The sequence below is a fragment of the Lampris incognitus genome, chromosome 12 (assembly GCF_029633865.1).
Source record: "Lampris incognitus isolate fLamInc1 chromosome 12, fLamInc1.hap2, whole genome shotgun sequence".
NCBI classification, from domain to species: domain Eukaryota; kingdom Metazoa; phylum Chordata; class Actinopteri; order Lampriformes; family Lampridae; genus Lampris; species Lampris incognitus.
Window position 1 is genome coordinate 49,196,385 of NC_079222.1, and position 19,790 is coordinate 49,216,174.

The window sequence follows — 19,790 nt, forward strand, 5'->3', positions numbered from 1 at the left end:
TTATTGTTGTTATTGTTATTAATTATAATAACAATGATAATGGTAATAATAATAATAGTAATAATAATAATGGTAATAATAATAATAAGAATGGTAATAAGAATAAGAATAATGGTAATAATAATAAGAATAAGAATAATGGTAATAACAATAATAATAATAATAACAATAATAATAAAACGCCGCCTAGGATATCCACCTTTACTTCAACGTGACAAAAGGCACCAAGAATACTGCAGTAACAACGAGGACAAAAACATGTTGTGCAACCGAACACGTGATAGATAAGAAGGGGAAAATAATTAATAATAATTAAACAGCTCGCCACGTCATATGGGTTTCTGACTGCTCTTGATCGAGGCCCGTCCTGTTCTTAGTTACAGGCTCCCTGCAGGGTAATTAACAGTCACATGGGCTGAGCAATAATGTCCTGAAGACCTACACAACAACCGTGCATTTCAGTTTTTATTAAATAAAAGTGCATTACATGAACCTGCGGCGGAACACCGCCCCCCCCCCCCCCGCCGCCGCCCCCGCCCCCGCCGCCGAGCGGAGCGGAGCGTCCCCCGTCCGCAACATAAATAAGATGAGCCTGCGTAACAAAACGTGTTGTCATCGGAGCGATATGAGGTCTGTGCCGATTACGCACGCACATTCCCATCGCCACCGGCTTCTATATCTACAGGTCATGTGCTGTGAGGGGGGGGGTCCTCCCCCCCTCACGTACCCCCCCTCACGTAATTTCTAAAATTATAATCGGCTCGCCAATAAATCTGTAAGTGGGCTCGTTGAGGTGTTGGCTGGGAGGGCGGTTTGAACCAGACGCGCCGGCCGGCCCGATGACGACGCGCGGCCCGCCTCCCTAAGCGGCCTGGCCGCTGCGGGGCGAGGCGAGGCGCGGGCGGGCGGGCGGGCGCGTCCCGCGTGAAATGTGTGGCTTACATGGGAGCGCGTTAACGACTCGACCTGGGTCCAGCCGAGACGCCCGGCCGTGCGCCCTTACACACCAAAACCAAACCAAACCAAACCAAACCAAACCAACCGAACAAACAACCAAACAAAGTGTTTGTACACATAAATTATTCACAGTGGTATAATTTCAATTGAATACACGTGACGCTTATATGTACAGGTAAATACCGTCTCCTCGCGGGCACCCGGCACGTCTGCGGAGTCCGCGTTTGGCCAGAAATCGGGGTTTCCCCTCCGCCGTGACGCACGTCCTCCATCCGCGTGCAGAGCGTGGACGAGTGTGTGCGGGTGTGTGTGCGGGTGTGTGGACGTGCGCGTGCAGTCCTGCCTGACGTCCGCACGAGCTCCAGTTTAATTCAAATAAGTCCCCCCCCTGTCCACCACCCCCCCCCCACGTCCCCCCCCAGGTCCGGCTCTACGAGCTGTCGTTCTCGGACGTGTGACTGAGCAGAGACGCGCTCGGCTTGTGCTTCTTCAGCAGCTGTGTGATCTTCTCGTCGTCCGAGTTGGGGTCCAGCGGCTTGTTGTAGTCGTCGTCGTCGTCCTCGTTGTCCGAGGTGCCCTTGAGCCGCTCCGTCTCCGAGTCCTGCTTCTTCTTCGCCGAGGCCATCTCGGCCGCGTGCCGCTTCCGCCACTTGGTTCTTCTGTTCTGAAACCACACCTAGACAGTAAGGAGCAATGCTGTTTATGTTGCGCCGCACTCCTCTCTCCACCCCCGCCACCACCTCCTCTACTCCTTCTAGTTGCTGATGATTTATTTCTTATTTAGCTACTGCTCATGCATTGCATCGTGAAAAGGGTGACGCTAATATATTTTGGTAGTCCCCAAAAAAAACAACAAGTGCACGAGCGGCTATAAATGAGATGTAAATAATGTGGATAATTGGATAAAGTGCAGGGATTGTCACAAAATATAGAACTAAATGTGTGGCAAGCAAGGAGCTTAGCGTGGCGTCGCTGTGACGGAGGCCCTGTATTTATATTCAAACTCATCCAGTCCAATTCAATTAATAATAAGGCCATGTTGCGGGCACGCGTTATGAGGGATAAACGCGCGTGCAAATCCGATACAAATGTTGCACATATCTCTTAACTTGACATTCATCGCGACGCAACGATTCTCTCACAACTTTGGACTTCCCCCCCTTTTTTTCAGCGGGGAGTCGTTTCATTTTTCCTCAACACTAAAAAAAAAATGGGGAGGAGGAGGGAGGGGGGGTGTCTATTTATTTTTTTAATTTGTATTCCTTTATATTTACCTTAACTTGGCTCTCTGTCATCCCCAACGAGTAAGCTAGCCGGGCTCTCTCCGGCCCCGCGAGGTATTTAGTCTGTTCGAATGTCTTTTCCAGGGCAAAGATTTGCTGTCCGGAGAAAGTGGGGCGAGTGTGTTTCCTTTTCCCGTCCTTGTCCAGTAACACAGAGTTCTGATCTGAAACGATACATTCAGAAATAAGCAAAGCAAAAATAAAAGTTAAAATGCATCAAATCAAAACAAACAAACAAACAAACGAGCAAGCATTGGCTTTACTGAGCAGCGCCGCGCGAGCGGGCGGGACCAGCCGCCATCGAACCCACCACACTAAAGCCCCCTACGCAACAATGGGTCTGTGCCCTGACCCGTCCACCCCCTGCGCCACAACCTCAGCCCGGACCGAAGCAACACTTACGGGGCGAGCACGCGAATCTGGCGTCCCTCCAGTGCGGGCTCTGCATGACGCCCGGCCAGAATATAGGAGTCCTGCTCGGGAGGTCCGCCAGGGGCTTTGGGTAGCGGGCCACCGCCACCGCCGCGGCCCCGGGGCTGAAATAAAGTCCGGGAGGAGGCGGCGGGCTCAGGCTGCTGAAGCGAGGCAATCCCGACAAGATCCCGCCGGACGAGGACGCGGCGACGGACGCCGCGGCCCCCGAGACGATGGAGGGCCGGTTCAGGATGTCGTTTATTCCGTGAGGGGTGGCGGCCGCGCACTGCTGGGGCGTCCCCAGACCCGAGGAGAGTCCCGTGGCGGCTTTGACGCCGGGGGAGGACACCGCGACGCCGCCGGGGTTCGGGGAGGTGGCGGCGGGCGAGGTGGACGAGGAGGGTCCGGTGGAGGAGAGCGGGTAGGTGGGGTAGAGCGGGGTCTTCATCTCGGTCATGCTGTGCAGAGCCGCCAGCGGAGGCGTGCTGAGGAGGAAGGCGCTCTGGCGGGACCCGTCCATCTGACCCACGGCTAACATTACCAACACCCGGGGGGGGGGGGGGAGGCAAAAGAAGAAGAAGAAGAAGAAGAAGGTGCTTCTGGTGAATTATCCCGTAAGTTCGGTTCGCGTCTGAGCCCTCGGGGGGGGTGGTGGGGGGGGGGGGCAGGACAAATGCTGCACCTGACCCGGTGAAAACAAGTGTCCGGATGTGGAGCAGGTTGCTAAAGAAACCCCGCTCTGACTGTGCGCCGCTCTTTATAGGAAGCCCATCCGAGTCTGAACCCGCGGGTGGAGTTTAGGCTCCATAAACGGCGACACGCGCGCAACAAAAAAACACCAAAAAATACAAATGTTGGATGTACAAACGGCTTCAAAACGCGGCGGCGGCGGCGCGGCGGGGTGGGGGGGTGGGTTCCCACGCCGGCCCGGGGTCGCCTCGGTGAGCGGTGCGGTGGGTCAGCCTGCCTGGGAGGAGGAGGAGAGAGACGCGCCGGCTGGGCTCCGCTCGGCATTGAGCTGGTAACACGTTAGCATGGGTTTCTGCCGTCCGCTGCCTCAAAAGTCAAAAGTTTGAAGGGAGGCGAGCAGGAGGCAGGAGGAGGAGGAGGGGGGGAGGGAGCAGCTCGCGTCGCCGTTGGTTAATCTGGCGGTGACGTCGGCGCCCCGTGTACTACGGCTGGGTTTCGGCGTGCGTCCCGATTGGTTAATCCGGCGGTGACGTAGCGATCGGCGTCTACGGTTGGGCGCCGGCCGGGGTTTCGGGCCGCGTCCTGATTGGCTCGCCCGCCGTGGCTCTCGTTCTGCGGGCGGGTTGCTATATAGCCCGGTATCAAACACAAAAGGAGGCGAAACGGTCGAGTAACTTTTAAAAAGGGCGGGTTTCCTTTTATCGTGAAAGGCCCCCCGGATTTAATCTAGTGCGACACGTGAACGTCAGATCCCTCACACTGGCCGATTGTTTGGGCTTCCGGTTGCTGCACATGGATGAGGCCACAGGTGTCAGCGGTCTGGTGGACGGCTGTTGGGCGCTGGGCTCCAGCCAGCCATCAGCTTCCACATCCCGCATTAATGCCGCAATGCCGGGACGACGACTCGGCTTCACATCCGCTTTGTTGTTGTTGTTGTTTTTGTACATAATCGCGCCCAGGTGTGTGGGTTTTTAAACGTCCCGGAAGCAGAGGCGGCGTGACGTGTAGCACCACGCAGACGTAGCTCGGTTCTGTGCCGTGTTGACGCCGGAACAACAACGACCCCCCATTCCGTGTCGCATCTCTTACAGAGAGCGGCGCGGCAGCTCTAATGGCGCGAAAAAGCCTTTGGTGATGATGATGGTGATGATGATGGTGATGATGATGATGATGATGATGATGACGATGATGAACTTTTCCTCCGGTCTGGGCTTTAGAGGAGCTCAGACCCTCCAGCCTCGTTACTGATATTACTTAAAATATGACACATTTGTATTTGCTCACTTCCAAGGTGTGTTTAACAAGTTTATAGGCTGCGGTTAGATTTAATTGCAGTGGGCGGAGCAAATTAGACGAGGGAGCGGAAATGAAAACAAGTTATCTGACGTTTGGATTTGAAGCGTTTCGTGGAGGACTCGACTCAGTTCAGCACCACACCACAAAGATGCCTCAGTGGGTTGAGTTGAGGAAGGTAGTCACACACAACTGACCGCCACACAAAGTGCAGAGTTAAACACGTGAAGTTAAAGACTAGATTTGTGACGTCAAGTTAAAGACTAGATTTGTGACGTGATGTTAAAGACTAGATTTGTGACGTGATGTTAAAGACTAGATTTGTGACGTGAAGTTAAAGACTAGTTTTGTGACGTGAAGTTAAAGCCTAGATTTGTGACGTGAAGTTAAAGACTAGATTTATGATGTGAAGTTAAAGACTAGATTTGTGACGTGAAGTTAAAGAATAGATTTGTGACGTGAAGTTAAAAACTAGAATTGTGACGTGAAGTTAAAGACTAGATTTGTGACGTGAAGTTAAAGACTAGATTTGTGACGTAAGTTTAAGACTAGATTTGTGACGTGAAGTTAAAGACTAGAATTGTGACGTGAAGTTAAAGACTAGATTTCTGACGTAAGTTAAAGACTAGATTTGTGACGTGAAGTTAAAGACTATATTTGTGACGTAAGTTAAAGTCTAGATTTGTGACAAGAAGTTAAAGTCTAGATTTGTGACGTAAGTTAAAGACTAGTTTTGTGAAGTGAAGTTAAAGACTAGATTTGTGATGTGAAGTTAAAGACTAGATTTGTGATGTGAAGTTAAAGACTAGATTTGTGACGTGAAGTTAAAGACTAGATTTGTGATGTGAAGTTAAAGACTAGATTTGTGACGTGAAGTTAAAGACTAGATTTGTGATGTGAAGTTAAACAATAGATTTGTGACGTGAAGTTAAAGACTAGATTTGTGACGTGAAGTTAAAGACTAGATTTGTGACGTAAGTTAAAGACTAGATTTGTGATGTGAAGTTAAAAACTAGATTCACATGTGGCATGAAGTTAAAGACTAGATTTGTGACGTGAAGTTAAAAACTAGATTTGTGATGTGAAGTTAAAGACTAGATTTGTGATGTGAAGTTAAAGACTAGATTTGTGACGTGAGTTAAAGACTAGATTTGTGACGTAAGTTAACGATTAGATTTGTGACGTGAAGTTAAAGACTAGATTTGTGACGTAAGTTAAAGACTAGATTTGTGATGTGAAGTTAAAGACTAGATTTGTGACGTGAAGTTAAAGAATAGATTTGTGACGTGAAGTTAAAGACTAGATTTCTGACGTGAAGTTAAAGACTAGATTTGTGACGTGAAGTTAAAGAGTACATTTGTGATATGTGAAGTTAAAGACTAGATTTGTGACGTGAAGTTAAAGACTAGATTTGTGACGTGAAGTTAAAAACTAGATTTGTGACGTGAAGTTAAAGACTAGATTTGTGATGTTAAATTAAAAACTAGATTCACATGTGATGTGAAGTTAAAAACTAGATTTGTGACGTGAAGTTAAAGACTAGATTTGTGATGTGAAGTTAAAGACTAGATTTCTGATGTGAAGTAAAAAGACTAGATTTGTGACGTGAAGTTAAAGACTAGATTTGTGATGTGAAGATAAAGTCTAGATTTGTGACAAGAAGTTAAAGTCTAGATTTGTGACGTGAAGTTAAAGACTAGATTTGTGACGTGAAGTTAAAGACTAGTTTTGTGAAGTGAAGTTAAAGACTAGTTTTGTGATGTGAAGTTAAAAACTAGATTCACATGTGGCGTGAAGTTAAAGACTAGATTTGTGACGTAAGTTAAAGACTAGATTGCTGATGTGAAGTTAAAAACTAGATTTGTGACGTGAAGTTAAAGTCTAGATTTGTGACGTGAAGTTAAAGACTAGATTTCTGATGTGTGAAGTTAAAGACTAGATTTGTGACGTGAAGTTAAAGACTAGATTTCTGATGTGTGAAGTTAAAGACTAGATTTGTGACGTGAAGTTAAAGACTAGATTTGTGACGTAAGTTAAAGACTAGATTTGTGATGTGAAGTTAAAGACTAGATTTGTGACGTGAAGTTAAAGACTAGATTTGTGACGTAAGTTAAAGACTAGATTTGTGACGTGAAGTTAAAGACTAGATTTGTGACGTAAGTTAAAGTCTAGACTTGTGATGTGAAGTTAAAGACTAGATTTATGATGTGAAGTTAAAGACTAGATTTGTGACGTGAAGTTAAAGACTAGATTTGTGACGTGAAGTTAAAGACTAGAAATGTGATGTGTGAAGTTAAAGACTAGAACTAGATTTGTGACGTGAAGTTAAAGACTAGATTTGTGACGTGAAGTTAAAGACTAGACTTGTGATGTGAAGTTAAAGACTAGATTTATGATGTGAAGTTAAAGACTAGATTTGTGACGTGAAGTTAAAGACTAGATTTGTGACGTGAAGTTAAAGACTAGAAATGTGATGTGTGAAGTTAAAGACTAGAACTAGATTTGTGACGTGAAGTTAAAGACTAGATTTGTGACGTGAAGTTAAAGACTAGATTTGTGACGTGAAGTTAAAGACTAGACTTGTGATGTGAAGTTAAAGACTAGATTTGTGACGTGAAGTTAAAGACTAGAATTGTGACGTGAAGTTAAAGATTAGAAGTAGATTTGTGACGTGAAGTTAAAGACTAGATTTGTGACGTGAAGTTAAAGACTGGATATCTGATGTGTGAAGTTAAAAACTAGATTTGTGACGTGAAGTTAAAGACTAGATTTGTGACGTGAAGTTAAAGAATAGATTTGTGATGTGAAGTTAAAGACTAGATTTGTGATGTGAAGTTAAAGACTAGATTCACATGTGATGTGAAGTTAAAGACTAGATTTGTGACGTGAAGTTAAAGACTAGATTTGTGATGTGAAGTTAAAGACTAGATTTGTGATGTGAACTTAAAAACTAGATTTGTGACGTGAAGTTAAAGACTAGATTCGTGACGTGAAGTTAAAAACTAGATTTGTGATGTGAAGTTAAAGACTAGATTTGTGACGTGAAGTTAAAGACTAGATTTCTGAGGTGTGAAGTTAAAGACTAGATTTGTGATGTGAAGTTAAAGACTAGATTTGTGATGTGTGAAGTTAAAGACTAGATTTGTGACGTAAGTTAAAGACTAGATTTCTGATGTGAAGTTAAAGACTAGATTTGTGACGTAAAGTTAAAGACTAGATTTGTGCCGTGAAGTTAAAGACTAGATGTGTGACGTGAAGTTAAAGACTCGATTTCTGATGTGACATTAAAGACTAGATGTGTGACGTGAAGTTGAAGACTAGATTTGTGACGTGACAGCAACAGCATGGTTAGCAACAACAGCTAAGGGGTAGCGAGTGTATCCTGGGATCATAACAGTATAAGTGGTCTAATTAGTAGACTGAACTAATCAGGGCAGATGTGAAAAATGCCCTCTGACAAATGTTTTTTTTTGCCTTACACTTGCTATCCATGTTAGCCAAATTAACACAACCCCCCCCCCTCGCGCACAAAAAAAATGGCCGTCAAATTCTGAGTTGCTGCTGAATTTGGTCAAAATGGCCTCTTATTTTTCTGTATGTTTTATGTAAATTGTTGTGGACAATGTGGGCAAAAACTCCAACCAAAGTTCTCAGAGACATCATAGGACACACACACACACACACACACACACACACACACACACACACGCACGCACGCACGCACGCACGCGCGCGCGCGCGGGTCAGCTACACGTGTTAAATGGCCGGTGAGGACTGAATTCCTCAATTAACCCTTGTCGTTGTGACCTCTGTGCCCTGGCCAGACCACTTGGTGCTTGTCATATCTTGGGAAGAGGTGGCCTTTACACTGACGTACGCTAAAGAGAGCCGGGTTAAAAATAAACCCCACTCCTCACAAAACCTCCCCAGGTGCTGTGGCATCCCGCATTAGAGTCATCAGGAAAGCCTCCACATGGCTTTTGTGTTTTCGGCCAGCTGACAGCTACAATAAACTGTAAAGTGAGTAACACTTGATGTACTCACTTAACGACTGCACTTTCTCACCTCTACCAAAAATATATCGTGGGGAGCTATTTCGGTATTTAACTGAACAACAGTAAAACAGTCGGATTGGTGTTTGTTCCTTGGACACTGTCCCAGCTGTGGTTGGCTGCAGCAGCAGGCATGCAGACCTGCACCAGCCGCCGGTGCAGGACGATGCATTGAAGGCATGCATGCATGCATGCACAAGGTGTTGCTGGCGGCCCGGTGAGGGGGGGGGGGACTTGAGGGTCCATATCAGCTGACACTCGCTCTTAACATGCCAATACAACTGCGCGGATTCACATTTCAAACGAATTAAGTGACATTATGGATGGGCGGTTGACAGCATCGACATACGTATTTTACATTCCGCTAAATCAAGCGTTTCGACAAGGTCGATTTTTCCGTAATTATTTGAACGTCTCCGCAGTGGAAAGATGGTAAAGAAATAAGTTTTTACCTCGAGCTGAAATTAGTGATGTTGCTGGAGAGGGAGCCGAGGGAGAGGAATCAATCGTCTGTTTCCCTCCTGGCTAATAAGATAAATAATTCAGACAGAGTCCATTTGGACGTTTCACGTTCGGCATAATCGGGTGTGGGAAAACTAACCGGTGTCTTGACGGCGATTCATTCAAGGACCGTGATACAACAGCGCCTCCCTGTGGTCGTCGGTAAAACTGCACGACCTCAAACCTGCATCGAGCTCCTCGCTGGCTGCTCTTGACACGTACGTATACTTTCTGCCATTTTTGATACCATCGGTAAGAACCGTTTGCCCGAGAGTGGGAGCCAAATCCGAACCGGGCAGGGTGTTCAAAATAAGCTCCAACGTATTTCAGGGCAGAAAACCCAGCAAGGGGGGTTGCACAAGCCAGTGCATTCTCAGTGCCATACAGAACTATGGAGAGTAAGGTCGGCAGTAGCTGTCACTCAGCAACCCATCCTGATACTCGGACCACTTGTCATAACTGTGCCCCAGGAAAGACAATGGTAGCTCCTCCACGGGCAGAAGGTCGGAGCTACCATTCATATCTGATCTGTGCGGGGGGGGGGAGGGGGTGAATATAACATCAGAAGTCGTGTAGAGACGGCTACTTGAAGCTTCATATCAGCAACGCCCGAGGGGGTGTGCCAGCAGGCCTCCACCGTGAGGACGCTTCGGCGGCAGCGCCACCCTCAGGACAGGAAGGTATTGTAGCGAATTCGGGGGACAACGCAACCACAGGAAGTGCCGCGGCCGGGACGCGAACCCGTATCGCCCGCACCGCAGGAGGCATCGCTAACCGCTCGACTAAAGGGTCAGACCCGCCAGTGTGTCTTCTTATCCATGCACGTTACACTATATATATATATATATATATATCAAAGTATTACAATCATTTTTCCTGTATCCGTGTTGATTATGTGTGTGTGTGTGTGTGTGTGTGTGTGTGTGTGTGTGTGTGTGTGTGTGTGTGTGTGTGTGTGTGTGTGCATTTTCGTGTAATTTAAAATGTATCGAAATCGATCATGTCTGATTTAAAACTATCGTAAACTACGCCAACAAATGCCCAACATCGTGACCGTTTACGCCTAAGCGTGATCGCGTCGTCGGCCAATGATACGTCACTTCCTGCCCTGACAGGGGCCGCTCTCCGTCTCCGTCCCCCGTATTTCTGACAGCTTTGCTGTTCGCTTTCAGAAATAGGAGGCAGAAAGAAGTTATACGACTCAAAATCTCAGAAAAAAAATAAAAGCACAATTTGATTTACTAGATACTCCACAGAAGAACTCGCTGAGTGTTATAAGATCTTATTTCAGTTGCTGAGAGTAACTAATTTGATTGAGATTCGAGTGTCTTTTTTGTGGGGATGGTGGGGGGGGTAGTGTCCACACTCCGTACCAGACAGTGGCGGTAACGCGGTGATTCGTTGTTTGCCAACCGCCAAGAAACACCAAGTAGAAGAAGAAGGACGCGCCAAACTACGTCATCAAAAGGGCGCCAGTGTAATACCGGCAAATTCCAAGCTGAACGAAGGATTGTGGTGGTAAAATTTTACCCTTTAATTGCTATTTGTGTCGAATATGTCCCCCACGGCAATTAAAGCAAGATGTATAGAGTATCATGCGTTTACACTGTTTGGGCTGGAATCGATCACTCTGATTTTGTTGATTGGACACAAATGAAGAAGTATGCCGGTGTTAGAAGTAGGGTCGCCAACTCCTTGAAATGGAAATAACGTACAGGGGACATGGGCGGGGCTTGGATGGACGGGGCGGGGCTTGGATGGACGGGGCGGGGCGGGCATAACAAATATGTGCCTTACACCACACACACATACACATATATATATATATATGTATATATATATATATGGTGATTCCTTGTTTTAAGGAACGGTTGGCCACCCTAGTTAGAAGTTATGATCCACGATTGTTTTCTTAAGTCATTTAAGCAACATGAAACGGGCCTTTTGGAACAGCAGTCACGTGTGTCCAGTCTTAATCTTTAAACTTAACCTCCACACCAACCCTAGCCCCTGCCTTAACCCAATATTAACCCCAGCATACAAATAGGGAGTCCCAGCTAAAACAGCCTGGTCCACCACCGTTGTACTTCATTTTGTAAAGTTCAGGTACTGGGGTACTTGCTTTTGAAAATACTTACGTGTTCAACAGTACATTTTCTTTTTAGTGTCAGCGCATTGTTGTGCTGTTGCCACAATGCATTTGCAGAACCCAGTGACTGAAACACCCGACTGGATGCACTGACTTGCTTGCAGAACCTGTAGAATAAGACGCTTGCAGAATGTGCTACAAACTCAGCCTATACAAACACAATTGAATAGACAAAAGGACAGCGGTTGTTGTTGTTGGTTTTTTAATTTACACAACAATAAAACAATTTAATAAAACAACCAACCTACTTTCCCAGTTACACACCTCTAGCCTTATAAACTGCCCGACAGCAACACTGCTTTAAGTGAGACGCACACAAGAAATAAATAAAGATTATATTAATTCACAACCAAACAAAACTTTCAGATAATTAAGTATTGGTTCATTTTGAGGTAACATCCACCCAATTTTAAAGTCCAGAAGAAGTGCACTTACGCTGTCAGTGCAAACAATTTGTAGCGGCTAACTTCTACTGTACTGTCCATCTCACAGTCTCTTGTGAGGCAATCCTCAGTCTAGTGAAACCTGAAGTTCTGACTCAACTTCAGCAGAAGCTGGCCTTCAAAGTTGTGTGTGAATTAATTCTCCCCCATCTTGGGCCAAAGATCAATCCAGCTGCACTAAAAAGCCTTTCACGGGGGCTGCGCGTGGCTTGAGCGACGGGCTGGATGGACCCCAGCTGGGCAAGAGGTCAAGGGGTCCACACCTTCAGCCGTACACCTCAGGTACGCGTCCAGTTGTCTGGCCGTGTCCTGTGTGCACGTGGCTCATATTAGAAAAGAGATCCTCTTCGTCAGAAGCACTTGAGGGGTTGCCAGCAGGCCGCACCAGTAACTTGCAAGTTCAGTGTTGAAAAAAGCATAAATGAGAAACTGACCATGGATAAGTTCGTGAGGGTCCCATCCCCCTTATCTAGTTTGAGGACGTCTTCATCACTGGTCCAGGGTGTTTTGCATTTTGGATGAAGAGCGGCTGCAGCAACCAGCTCTGGGTCACACGTCAATTTCTTCAAACCGTCTTTATTAGTGTATACACATTTCTTTACTTAAGAAAATTAATGCGTCCCCTGTCGATACATTTGTAGCCCACTTCCTCAGAACGTCAGCGACGCCCGCCGGGCCGCAGCCGGCGACAGCGACACACAGCGGCGTGGCGACATACAGCAATGAAGTCGCCGCCGGCGCGAGACGGGACCCTTCATAGAAATGTAGCGGAGTCACACGTACATGTCTTTCAAATGTAGCGGAGTAAAAGTAATAGGCTTTCGAGTAAATGTACTTCGTTACTTTCCTAAATTGTAATGTTCCTGACCTTATTCCACCCCGAAGACCAGGAGATAGTGGGTGAAGCGCTCGGCTTTGTCCACTTCATCTGAGAATTCCGTTTCCATCACCCTTTCACTTAAGCCACCCTCTTTCCCAGCACCTTTCCAATGGGGGGCGCTATTCTAATCGAAATTCGACACATCCCTTCAGCTTTTTAATTCATGCTGACAGAATACAAGAGCATGCTCAAGTCCGCTGTCCCTTACACCTCCTCAATTAAAAGGTAGAATATAGCCACACTACTGCATAAGCAACAAGTATTTTTATTCCTTCTGCTCATGTATATAGACAAGTTTTGCTTCTCCAATTAGGACATTCAGAACCGTCCACTTTGACATCCATTGTTCTGTAACCTGCCCCCAAAATGCTGTTTTCGACCACCTTTCATCCAGACACTGGAAGAAAATCCCCAATACATCAAACAAACCTTCTGTTGCATTCCCCAAAACATTTAACAAATATTTCCATCATTCCACAATAGACGTTTGTCCTACATCATCTACGTCCTACATACATGGGACACTGTAGGGTGATTAATCAGATATGGGCAGCAGGGAGGTCCAGTGGTTAGCGCAGTCACCTCGCAGCGGGAGGGTCCTGGGTTCAAAACCCCGGGGTAGTCCAACCTTGGGGGGCATCCCAGGTCATCCGGTGTGGAGTTTGCATGTTCTCCCCATGTCTGCGTGGGTTTCCTCTGGGTGCTCCAGTTCCCCCACACAGTCCAGACATGTAGGTCAGGTGACTCGGCCGTACTAAATTCTCCCTAGGTGTGGATGTGTCCAGGGTGTCTCCCCGACCGCCGCCCAATCACTGCTGGGATAGGCTCCAGCATCCCGTGACCCTAATTAGGTTAAGCCGCTTGGATAATGGATGGACAAGAATCACTTCTAGTAAACTCTAGAAACATAAATATAGGAAACTTCACCAAGAAACAATGGAGAGAGACATTGTTATTTAATGGGATGAATTTCAAAAGTATAAAAAATGTTGTCTTTCAAAAAAAAAAGCTGAGACATCCATATGGTCAAGGGCTCCACTTTATTTGATTTATTCGCGTGCCATGAGTTTCTGCTTCTTCAGCTTCTTCTGTGATACCTGCACAACAGTAGACTAATCAGTATACATGTCCATCACTACAGACAATGAAAACGTTTTAAGGCTAGTTGCTCAGCATTGAATATTCTTTTCATGGGAAATCCAAAGGTGTCCTAAGGAGTCATCATTGCAACCATATGTACTGAAACCTCCAAGTAGATGCACAGGTCAAAAACAGCCGTCTCTGTTAAGAAGGCAATACTTTCCTTTTGCTTTCTCTTCAAGTGTAAATAACTAGCTAAAATTGACCGTCAATTTGTTTACAACACGCATATGTACCTTTTTCTTCTGGGTAACCTCCTCCTCGGGCTTGGGCACAATTTGCTCCTTCTCAGTAAGAATCATCTCAATGTGACAGGGAGAGCTCATATATGGGTTGATGCGACCATGGGCACGGTATGTGCGCCTGCGCATCTTAGGAGCCTTGTTAACCTGAATGTGCTCAATAACCAGAGAATCCACGTCTAAGCCCTGCAACAACAACAAAAACAACAACATACGAGTGATTGGGGGGTCGGAGATGCATGCATCCTGAAACAGAAAGATGTCACACAACGGGAGGCGGGGGGGGGGGACAAGATGCGTCAAACTTGCACGTGTCCAACCTCTCTCACTGAGAGACTGAGAAGTCTTGCCTACATTAACCTTTTTATGAGCCCTCAAAAGCTATGATGCAAACAGCCACTAAAAGCCAGTATATATATTTATTTATTTTTGGATGATCCCCGTAGGGGAATTACACTCTGCATTTAACCAATCCCAGCTGTGTAGCTTGGAGCAGTGGGACAGTTAATTTTGTATTTGGCTTTAAAACATTTATAATACCAACAGATGTTGAGTACATACAGCTAAATTATTTTACTCTCATTTCAAACATTGAGACTTTTTTTTAATTTCAAGTTAAATTAAAACATTAAATTAGATTAACAGACTGCAAGGTTCTGAATATTTGGTTCAGTTCATAGCTTAGTGCATGTGTAATGCCGATACTTGAAGATTCTTAACACATGGCTGGTACATTAAATATCTGACTTGAAACACTTAACCTATGCCGTTCGGTCATTATAAATTCAAGCTGCTACTACTACTACTTTCGGCTCCTCCCGTTAGGGGTCATCACAGCAGATCATCCATTTCCATCTCTTCCTGTCCTCTGCATCTTCCCCTGTCACACCAGCCCCCTACATGTCCTCCCTCACCACATTCATAAACCTCCTCTTCTCCTCTTCCCTGGCAGCTCCATATTCAGCATCCTTCTCCCAATATACCCAGCATCTCTCCTCCACACATGTCAAAGCCATCCCAACCTTGCCATTTTACATTCAGACATTGTTTATTCAGGACTTGTATATTCTGAACATTCAATGCCTTCCCTGGCCTCAACTGGCTGAAGAGTGGAGATCAGCTTAAAATGTAAATTCATAGGATTGTCAAGAAACTTGCACAAATGTATCCAATATTTTTCTCAAGTTAATGATATCCACAATATTTCTCTAACTGTTGATCTGGGATTATCACACACACAACAGTCTCTAGAGTGAAGAATGTCGTGAAAAACAACAATCCATTGAGAGGCAGTTCTGTGGACGGAAAGGATGAGAGGTCAACTGAGAATGGCCATACTAGTTCGAGCTGACAGAAAGGCTACAATAACTCAAGATAACCACTCTACAATTGTGGTGAACAGAAAAGCACATCAGAATGCGCAACAATTCAAACCTTGAGGCAGGTGGGCTACAACAGCAGAAGCCCACATCAGTTTCCTCTTGTCAGCCAACAGAAAGCTGAGGTTGCAGTGAGCATAGGCTCACAAAAACCGAACAGTTGAAGACTGGAAAACTGTAGCCTAGTCCAGGACTCACTTCTTGGTCCCTTGCTCTTCTATCTTTACATCTCTCCTCTTGTCCCAATTCCTTACAGCTGTGGAATAAATTTACACTGCTATGCTGATGATACTCAACTGTATATACGTACATGTAAAGTCAATCATTTCCATATATCAGAAATCTAGAGACATGTTTGTCCAACGGTGAACACTGGGTGTCGTCTAACTTCTTGCAAATTAATTCTGAACAAGACTAGGTCAAAACCTACTATATGGCTGGACCATGCATGTTTAATGTCCGAAATTGTGGCGAAGTTGTTACAGGGATAGTCAGTGACAGTGTCTATAATAGAGCTCGGCTGATACAGGATTTTTAAGAACAATACCGATTTCGATATTTGAGGATTTAAAATCCGATATTCTTTTTCAGAATCATAAAAAGATTTCCCCTATAATCTGTTTTGTAGTTATCCAAGAGTACTCACAAAGATAACATGACATAATGTAGTTTAGAAAATAAAATTGTTTTGTTGTCATAAATACAACCTAATACCAACCCTAAACATGACATGGGAAGGACTCAGCCAGACATTTCTCCGTTCTCGGCTGAGACGGACTGTGTAGCAGTGCAACACATGTTTTTCGATTTAATTAAAGGCATTTATTGTTAAGGATTCGGTTGTTCTACTGTATTATTATGTGTTATTTGTAAATTTAAAAAAAATTTCCAAACGGTTTGGTGTGTTTTACTTATGCATGTTTGTAATCTTGAGGGATTTGGCTGAACGAGGTCCTATCTATGCACTTTTTGTGACATAATAAAGGTTTGTGACTTTTGAATATGGATAAATTATAGAGCTACATAAATGCTAATAGGCTCCAAATGCAACGACAACGCCTTACAAAACGCTGTGAAACAGAAGCGCAGAAACAGCATACTAGTGCCAACAAAACTTAAGAGTTGCGATTTATATTTATTTATAATTTTTTACATTGTCATTCCTCAGTACTCATGAATTTTGTCCTCTCTATTTAACCCTTCTTCCTATACACTAGGAACATTGGATGGAGACCAACTTCCAGAACCAGATTTCAGTCAGTTATTAGCCTAAGTCTGTAACGTTTCCCAGGCTGAACCTAACAAGGGTCAAACAGAGATACAAAACACCCATATTTTTTGTTAAGCGTGGTTCGATACCTGTACACAGTCCCAACATTTTCCCCAGATTCTGGTCTTCTTTTTTTTTTAAATCTCAAATGGGGCCACAGCCTATCTAAACTGTGGTGTTTTGTTGACTTTTAATTCTATTTTGCAACTTGATTTTGCGGTGTGCAGTTTATACTCATTGCATGCAATCTCAAGCATGGTTTTTGTCTAATGAACCCATACTAAGGTTGGACAGCCATCAGCTTCAAGGACTTCAAAACGTACCTTGAGCTCAGCATTGCTTTCAGCATTTTTGAGCATGTGAAGGAGGAACTCTGCACTTTTCTTGGGCCAGCGTCCCTGTGTCCAACCAAACTGCTTTGCCTGAAATAGAAATGTGTGCAGTTATTTACAGTTCAATAAAACCTTTGTTCAAATTAATGCCGCTAAATTTGCTCAGGTTTAATTGTTTAGTTTTCATGTTTAAATCCAAAGGTGTCCTAAGATGGTCATCATCGCAACTTTTATCACAGGAAACACAGCTCACACATAGGCTTTCCGTTACACAGTTGTAACCAGGGCCTTATAGTGCCATTGCGTTTGCTTTGATAAGGAGTAAGCTTGTTTCGCTTTTTTTTTGTTTTTTAAAGAAGGGACTCACCTGGGCACATCTTCCAACACCGCCATTGTAACGACGGAAAGGGACACACTGATGTTTGACAACAACATCCCTCAAATACTTGTTAGCCTTACGGATGTGCATGCCTTTGATGGCCTGGGCTGTCTCACGGGTGTTCTGTTAACAAACAAGCATTTCCAGAGTACAATTTAGAATGACAGGAAAGCGTAAGACTGCATTAGCGTCAGTGGAATTTTTCAATACCAGTATGGGTGTCAGGAGTTTAATACCAAAGACATTTTTATACCATGTATAAATGGGGATTTTTAACCTTTAATACAGCCAGTTAGTTATTCATTCATTATTAAAATGTAAGTCTATGTTAAAGTATAAGATATATTGCTGCAATCTAGGACTGTAAAATTACAGTTTACAATTAAACAGTGATTAGTTACATCAAATTACCTCAAGGAAAATGGCTCAAATGGGATAGAGGTACTTGATAAAGGTAGAGTTAGACAAGAAGAGAGCGAGGTTGTCTTTATTTCAGTTGTTTCCGTTTGATTACTTTAGAACTGAGCTATCATGGTAAAAGGAGTTGGTGCGGAAAAGGTCAGCCAAACCAAGGCCAAGCAGCTGTTTTGTTATCTAAGCCAGACGACTTCACAGAAAATGAGTGCACCCTGATAGCGCTCAAAGCCCACTGTTTAGTATTTTTTTTCCCTACCGATTCACAATTGGGTATAATGCACAGCTTAAATTAAATTGTCAATGTTGAGGACAATTAAGTTCCCACACACTACCTGACGACGTGTCATGTAACGGATGTAAATGGCGGCTTGACCAAACAGCAAACTGGAGGCTGTAAGACTCAATATAAACCAACCCTCGAGGTGGCTAACAGTACAAACAAGTTTATCATACAGCTAGAAATGTTATCATAAATTTATTATACAGCTGACCATGTATTAAGAGCTCAAAGTTTGACAATGTGCATGACCACATGCACACCATGAACCTCATAATAAAACCGTCTCATAGATTCATTTTACATTTATTTTAAGAACATTTTCCCATATAGAGTAGTGGTGTCCAACCCTGCTCCTGGACGGCTACCAACCTGTCGTTTTTCACACCAACCCTAATTTAACACACCTGACTCTGATAATTACCTACTGGCCAAGACCTTGATTAACTGAATCAGATGCGTTAAATCAGGGTTGGCGTGAAAGCCTGCAGGAGGGTAGCTCTCCAGGAGCAGGGCTGGACACCACTGACATAGATTAAAGTTAACAGACTGGTACTGTCCCCCTTGCTATTGGCTGGGCATCTTAACAAGCAAGTCAATTGCTGTCCATAAAAATCTATCAAATGTTACGGACACATCAATTACTGGAAACACCTTTTGCTGCCTACTGTTAAATTGACAACACTTAAACTAGGAAAATCTGGTAACTTCAATGAATTAGAAATAAACAAAGGGAAAAAATGTCTCTATATACACGTTTAGTAGTATAGGTAGGATTTAGTGTGTACATAAACACAATAAATTACACCCAGCGCAATAGAGCAGTAATGTAGTCCCAGAGCAATTATGATAGTAATTGCTAAGACTCCAGTCTTGAACAGAATGGAACTCATTCTTTGGTTTGGGCACACCACAGCTTTAGCTCTAAATCCGGGTGGGCACTCCTATCCAGAAAGGGCCGGTGTGGGTGAAGGTTTTTAACCAGTACAGTCTTTGCTGAGGAACCTGATCATGAGACACAGGCGTGTGAAAGACCTTCACCCACACTGGCCCTTTCTGGATAGGAGTGCCCACCCAGTCCAGGCATCCACCATTTGCAACTTAAACGCCAAGAGGGCGTCTTACCTTGAAGTGAACCCGGAGGTTGGAACCCCTGGACTTGCAGGCTGAAAGAGCAGATTAACAAGCAGGCCATTAAAACGAAATACCTGAGACTTAACTTAAGGTCAATGTGAGTATTTAGCAAGTCAGTTAGGCTCGTATTTTCATGGGTTAATCCAAAGGTGTCCTAAGCAGTCATCAGTCCCACTACGTTTCCGCGGCACGCCGTGTTGCTCTCCCGGCGTGGGGGGGGGGGGTACTTACACTTGGTGGGGTTCTCTGGGTCAAGCGAGTAGCGGACCATTTTGGGGGGTCTGCAGCTGGGGAAGACATGAACCGTGTTAAGCGTTATTACCCGTACTCACATCCGGCCAACACGCGCGTCTCCCTAGCCGCCATGCCGCTGCCCGACACGGCGTCCGTAGCCGACGCAGCGACACGAATGACGGCTTTATCGTTTACGAGTGAGGCTTAACAAGCCTAGCGGACCGACACAACAATTAACGACAAAACCCCCCCGGCTGGGGTCGTGCTTTACGCTCATCGTCGTCAGTTAACCGGGGTAGGCAAAGATGGCGGATCCCGCAGCCG

At 44.9% G+C, this 19,790-nt stretch overlaps 2 protein-coding genes and 3 non-coding genes across 7 annotated transcripts in view; all 5 read right to left on the bottom strand.

Moving 5' to 3' along the window:
- The window catches only part of rpl17 (ribosomal protein L17), a 214,748-nt gene extending 195,170 nt beyond the window's left edge, over positions 1-19,578 (bottom strand). Inside the window, exons 1-6 of one of the 2 annotated variants that reach the window (XM_056290224.1) lie at positions 19,464-19,578; positions 19,224-19,264; positions 17,393-17,527; positions 17,017-17,115; positions 14,039-14,230; positions 13,710-13,759 (exon numbers count right to left, since the gene is read on the bottom strand). In XM_056290224.1, coding sequence (XP_056146199.1) covers positions 13,712-13,759; positions 14,039-14,230; positions 17,017-17,115; positions 17,393-17,527; positions 19,224-19,264; positions 19,464-19,503 — 555 coding nt within the window. In that variant the 5' untranslated portion in view covers positions 19,504-19,578 and the 3' untranslated portion in view covers positions 13,710-13,711. Of the gene's footprint in view, positions 1-13,683; positions 13,760-14,038; positions 14,231-17,016; positions 17,116-17,392; positions 17,528-19,223; positions 19,265-19,463 lie in introns of those variants that run through there. The other variant, XM_056290223.1, reaches the window with a different exon arrangement.
- Positions 1,356-3,693, bottom strand: nkx6.1 (NK6 homeobox 1). 2 transcript variants are annotated; one of them, XM_056290221.1, is made up of 3 exons: positions 2,643-3,693; positions 2,232-2,404; positions 1,356-1,621 (listed from the first exon to the last, which is right to left on the bottom strand). In XM_056290221.1, exons 1-3 carry the CDS (start codon positions 3,190-3,192, stop codon positions 1,388-1,390), a joined length of 957 nt encoding a protein of 318 aa, XP_056146196.1. In that variant the 5' UTR covers positions 3,193-3,693; the 3' UTR covers positions 1,356-1,387. The 2 variants fall into 2 exon arrangements, with proteins under 2 accessions (XP_056146196.1, XP_056146195.1); XM_056290220.1 differs by having other exon boundaries at positions 1,356-1,633.
- LOC130122286 (small nucleolar RNA SNORD58) lies at positions 13,827-13,892 on the bottom strand. The gene has a single exon (XR_008811198.1). It is a non-coding gene; the product is annotated as a small nucleolar RNA SNORD58 (small nucleolar RNA).
- On the bottom strand, positions 17,183-17,252 carry LOC130122287 (small nucleolar RNA SNORD58). The gene has a single exon (XR_008811199.1). It is a non-coding gene; the product is annotated as a small nucleolar RNA SNORD58 (small nucleolar RNA).
- Positions 19,341-19,406, bottom strand: LOC130122290 (small nucleolar RNA SNORD58). The gene has a single exon (XR_008811201.1). It is a non-coding gene; the product is annotated as a small nucleolar RNA SNORD58 (small nucleolar RNA).
- Positions 19,579-19,790: the final 212 nt, after the last annotated feature.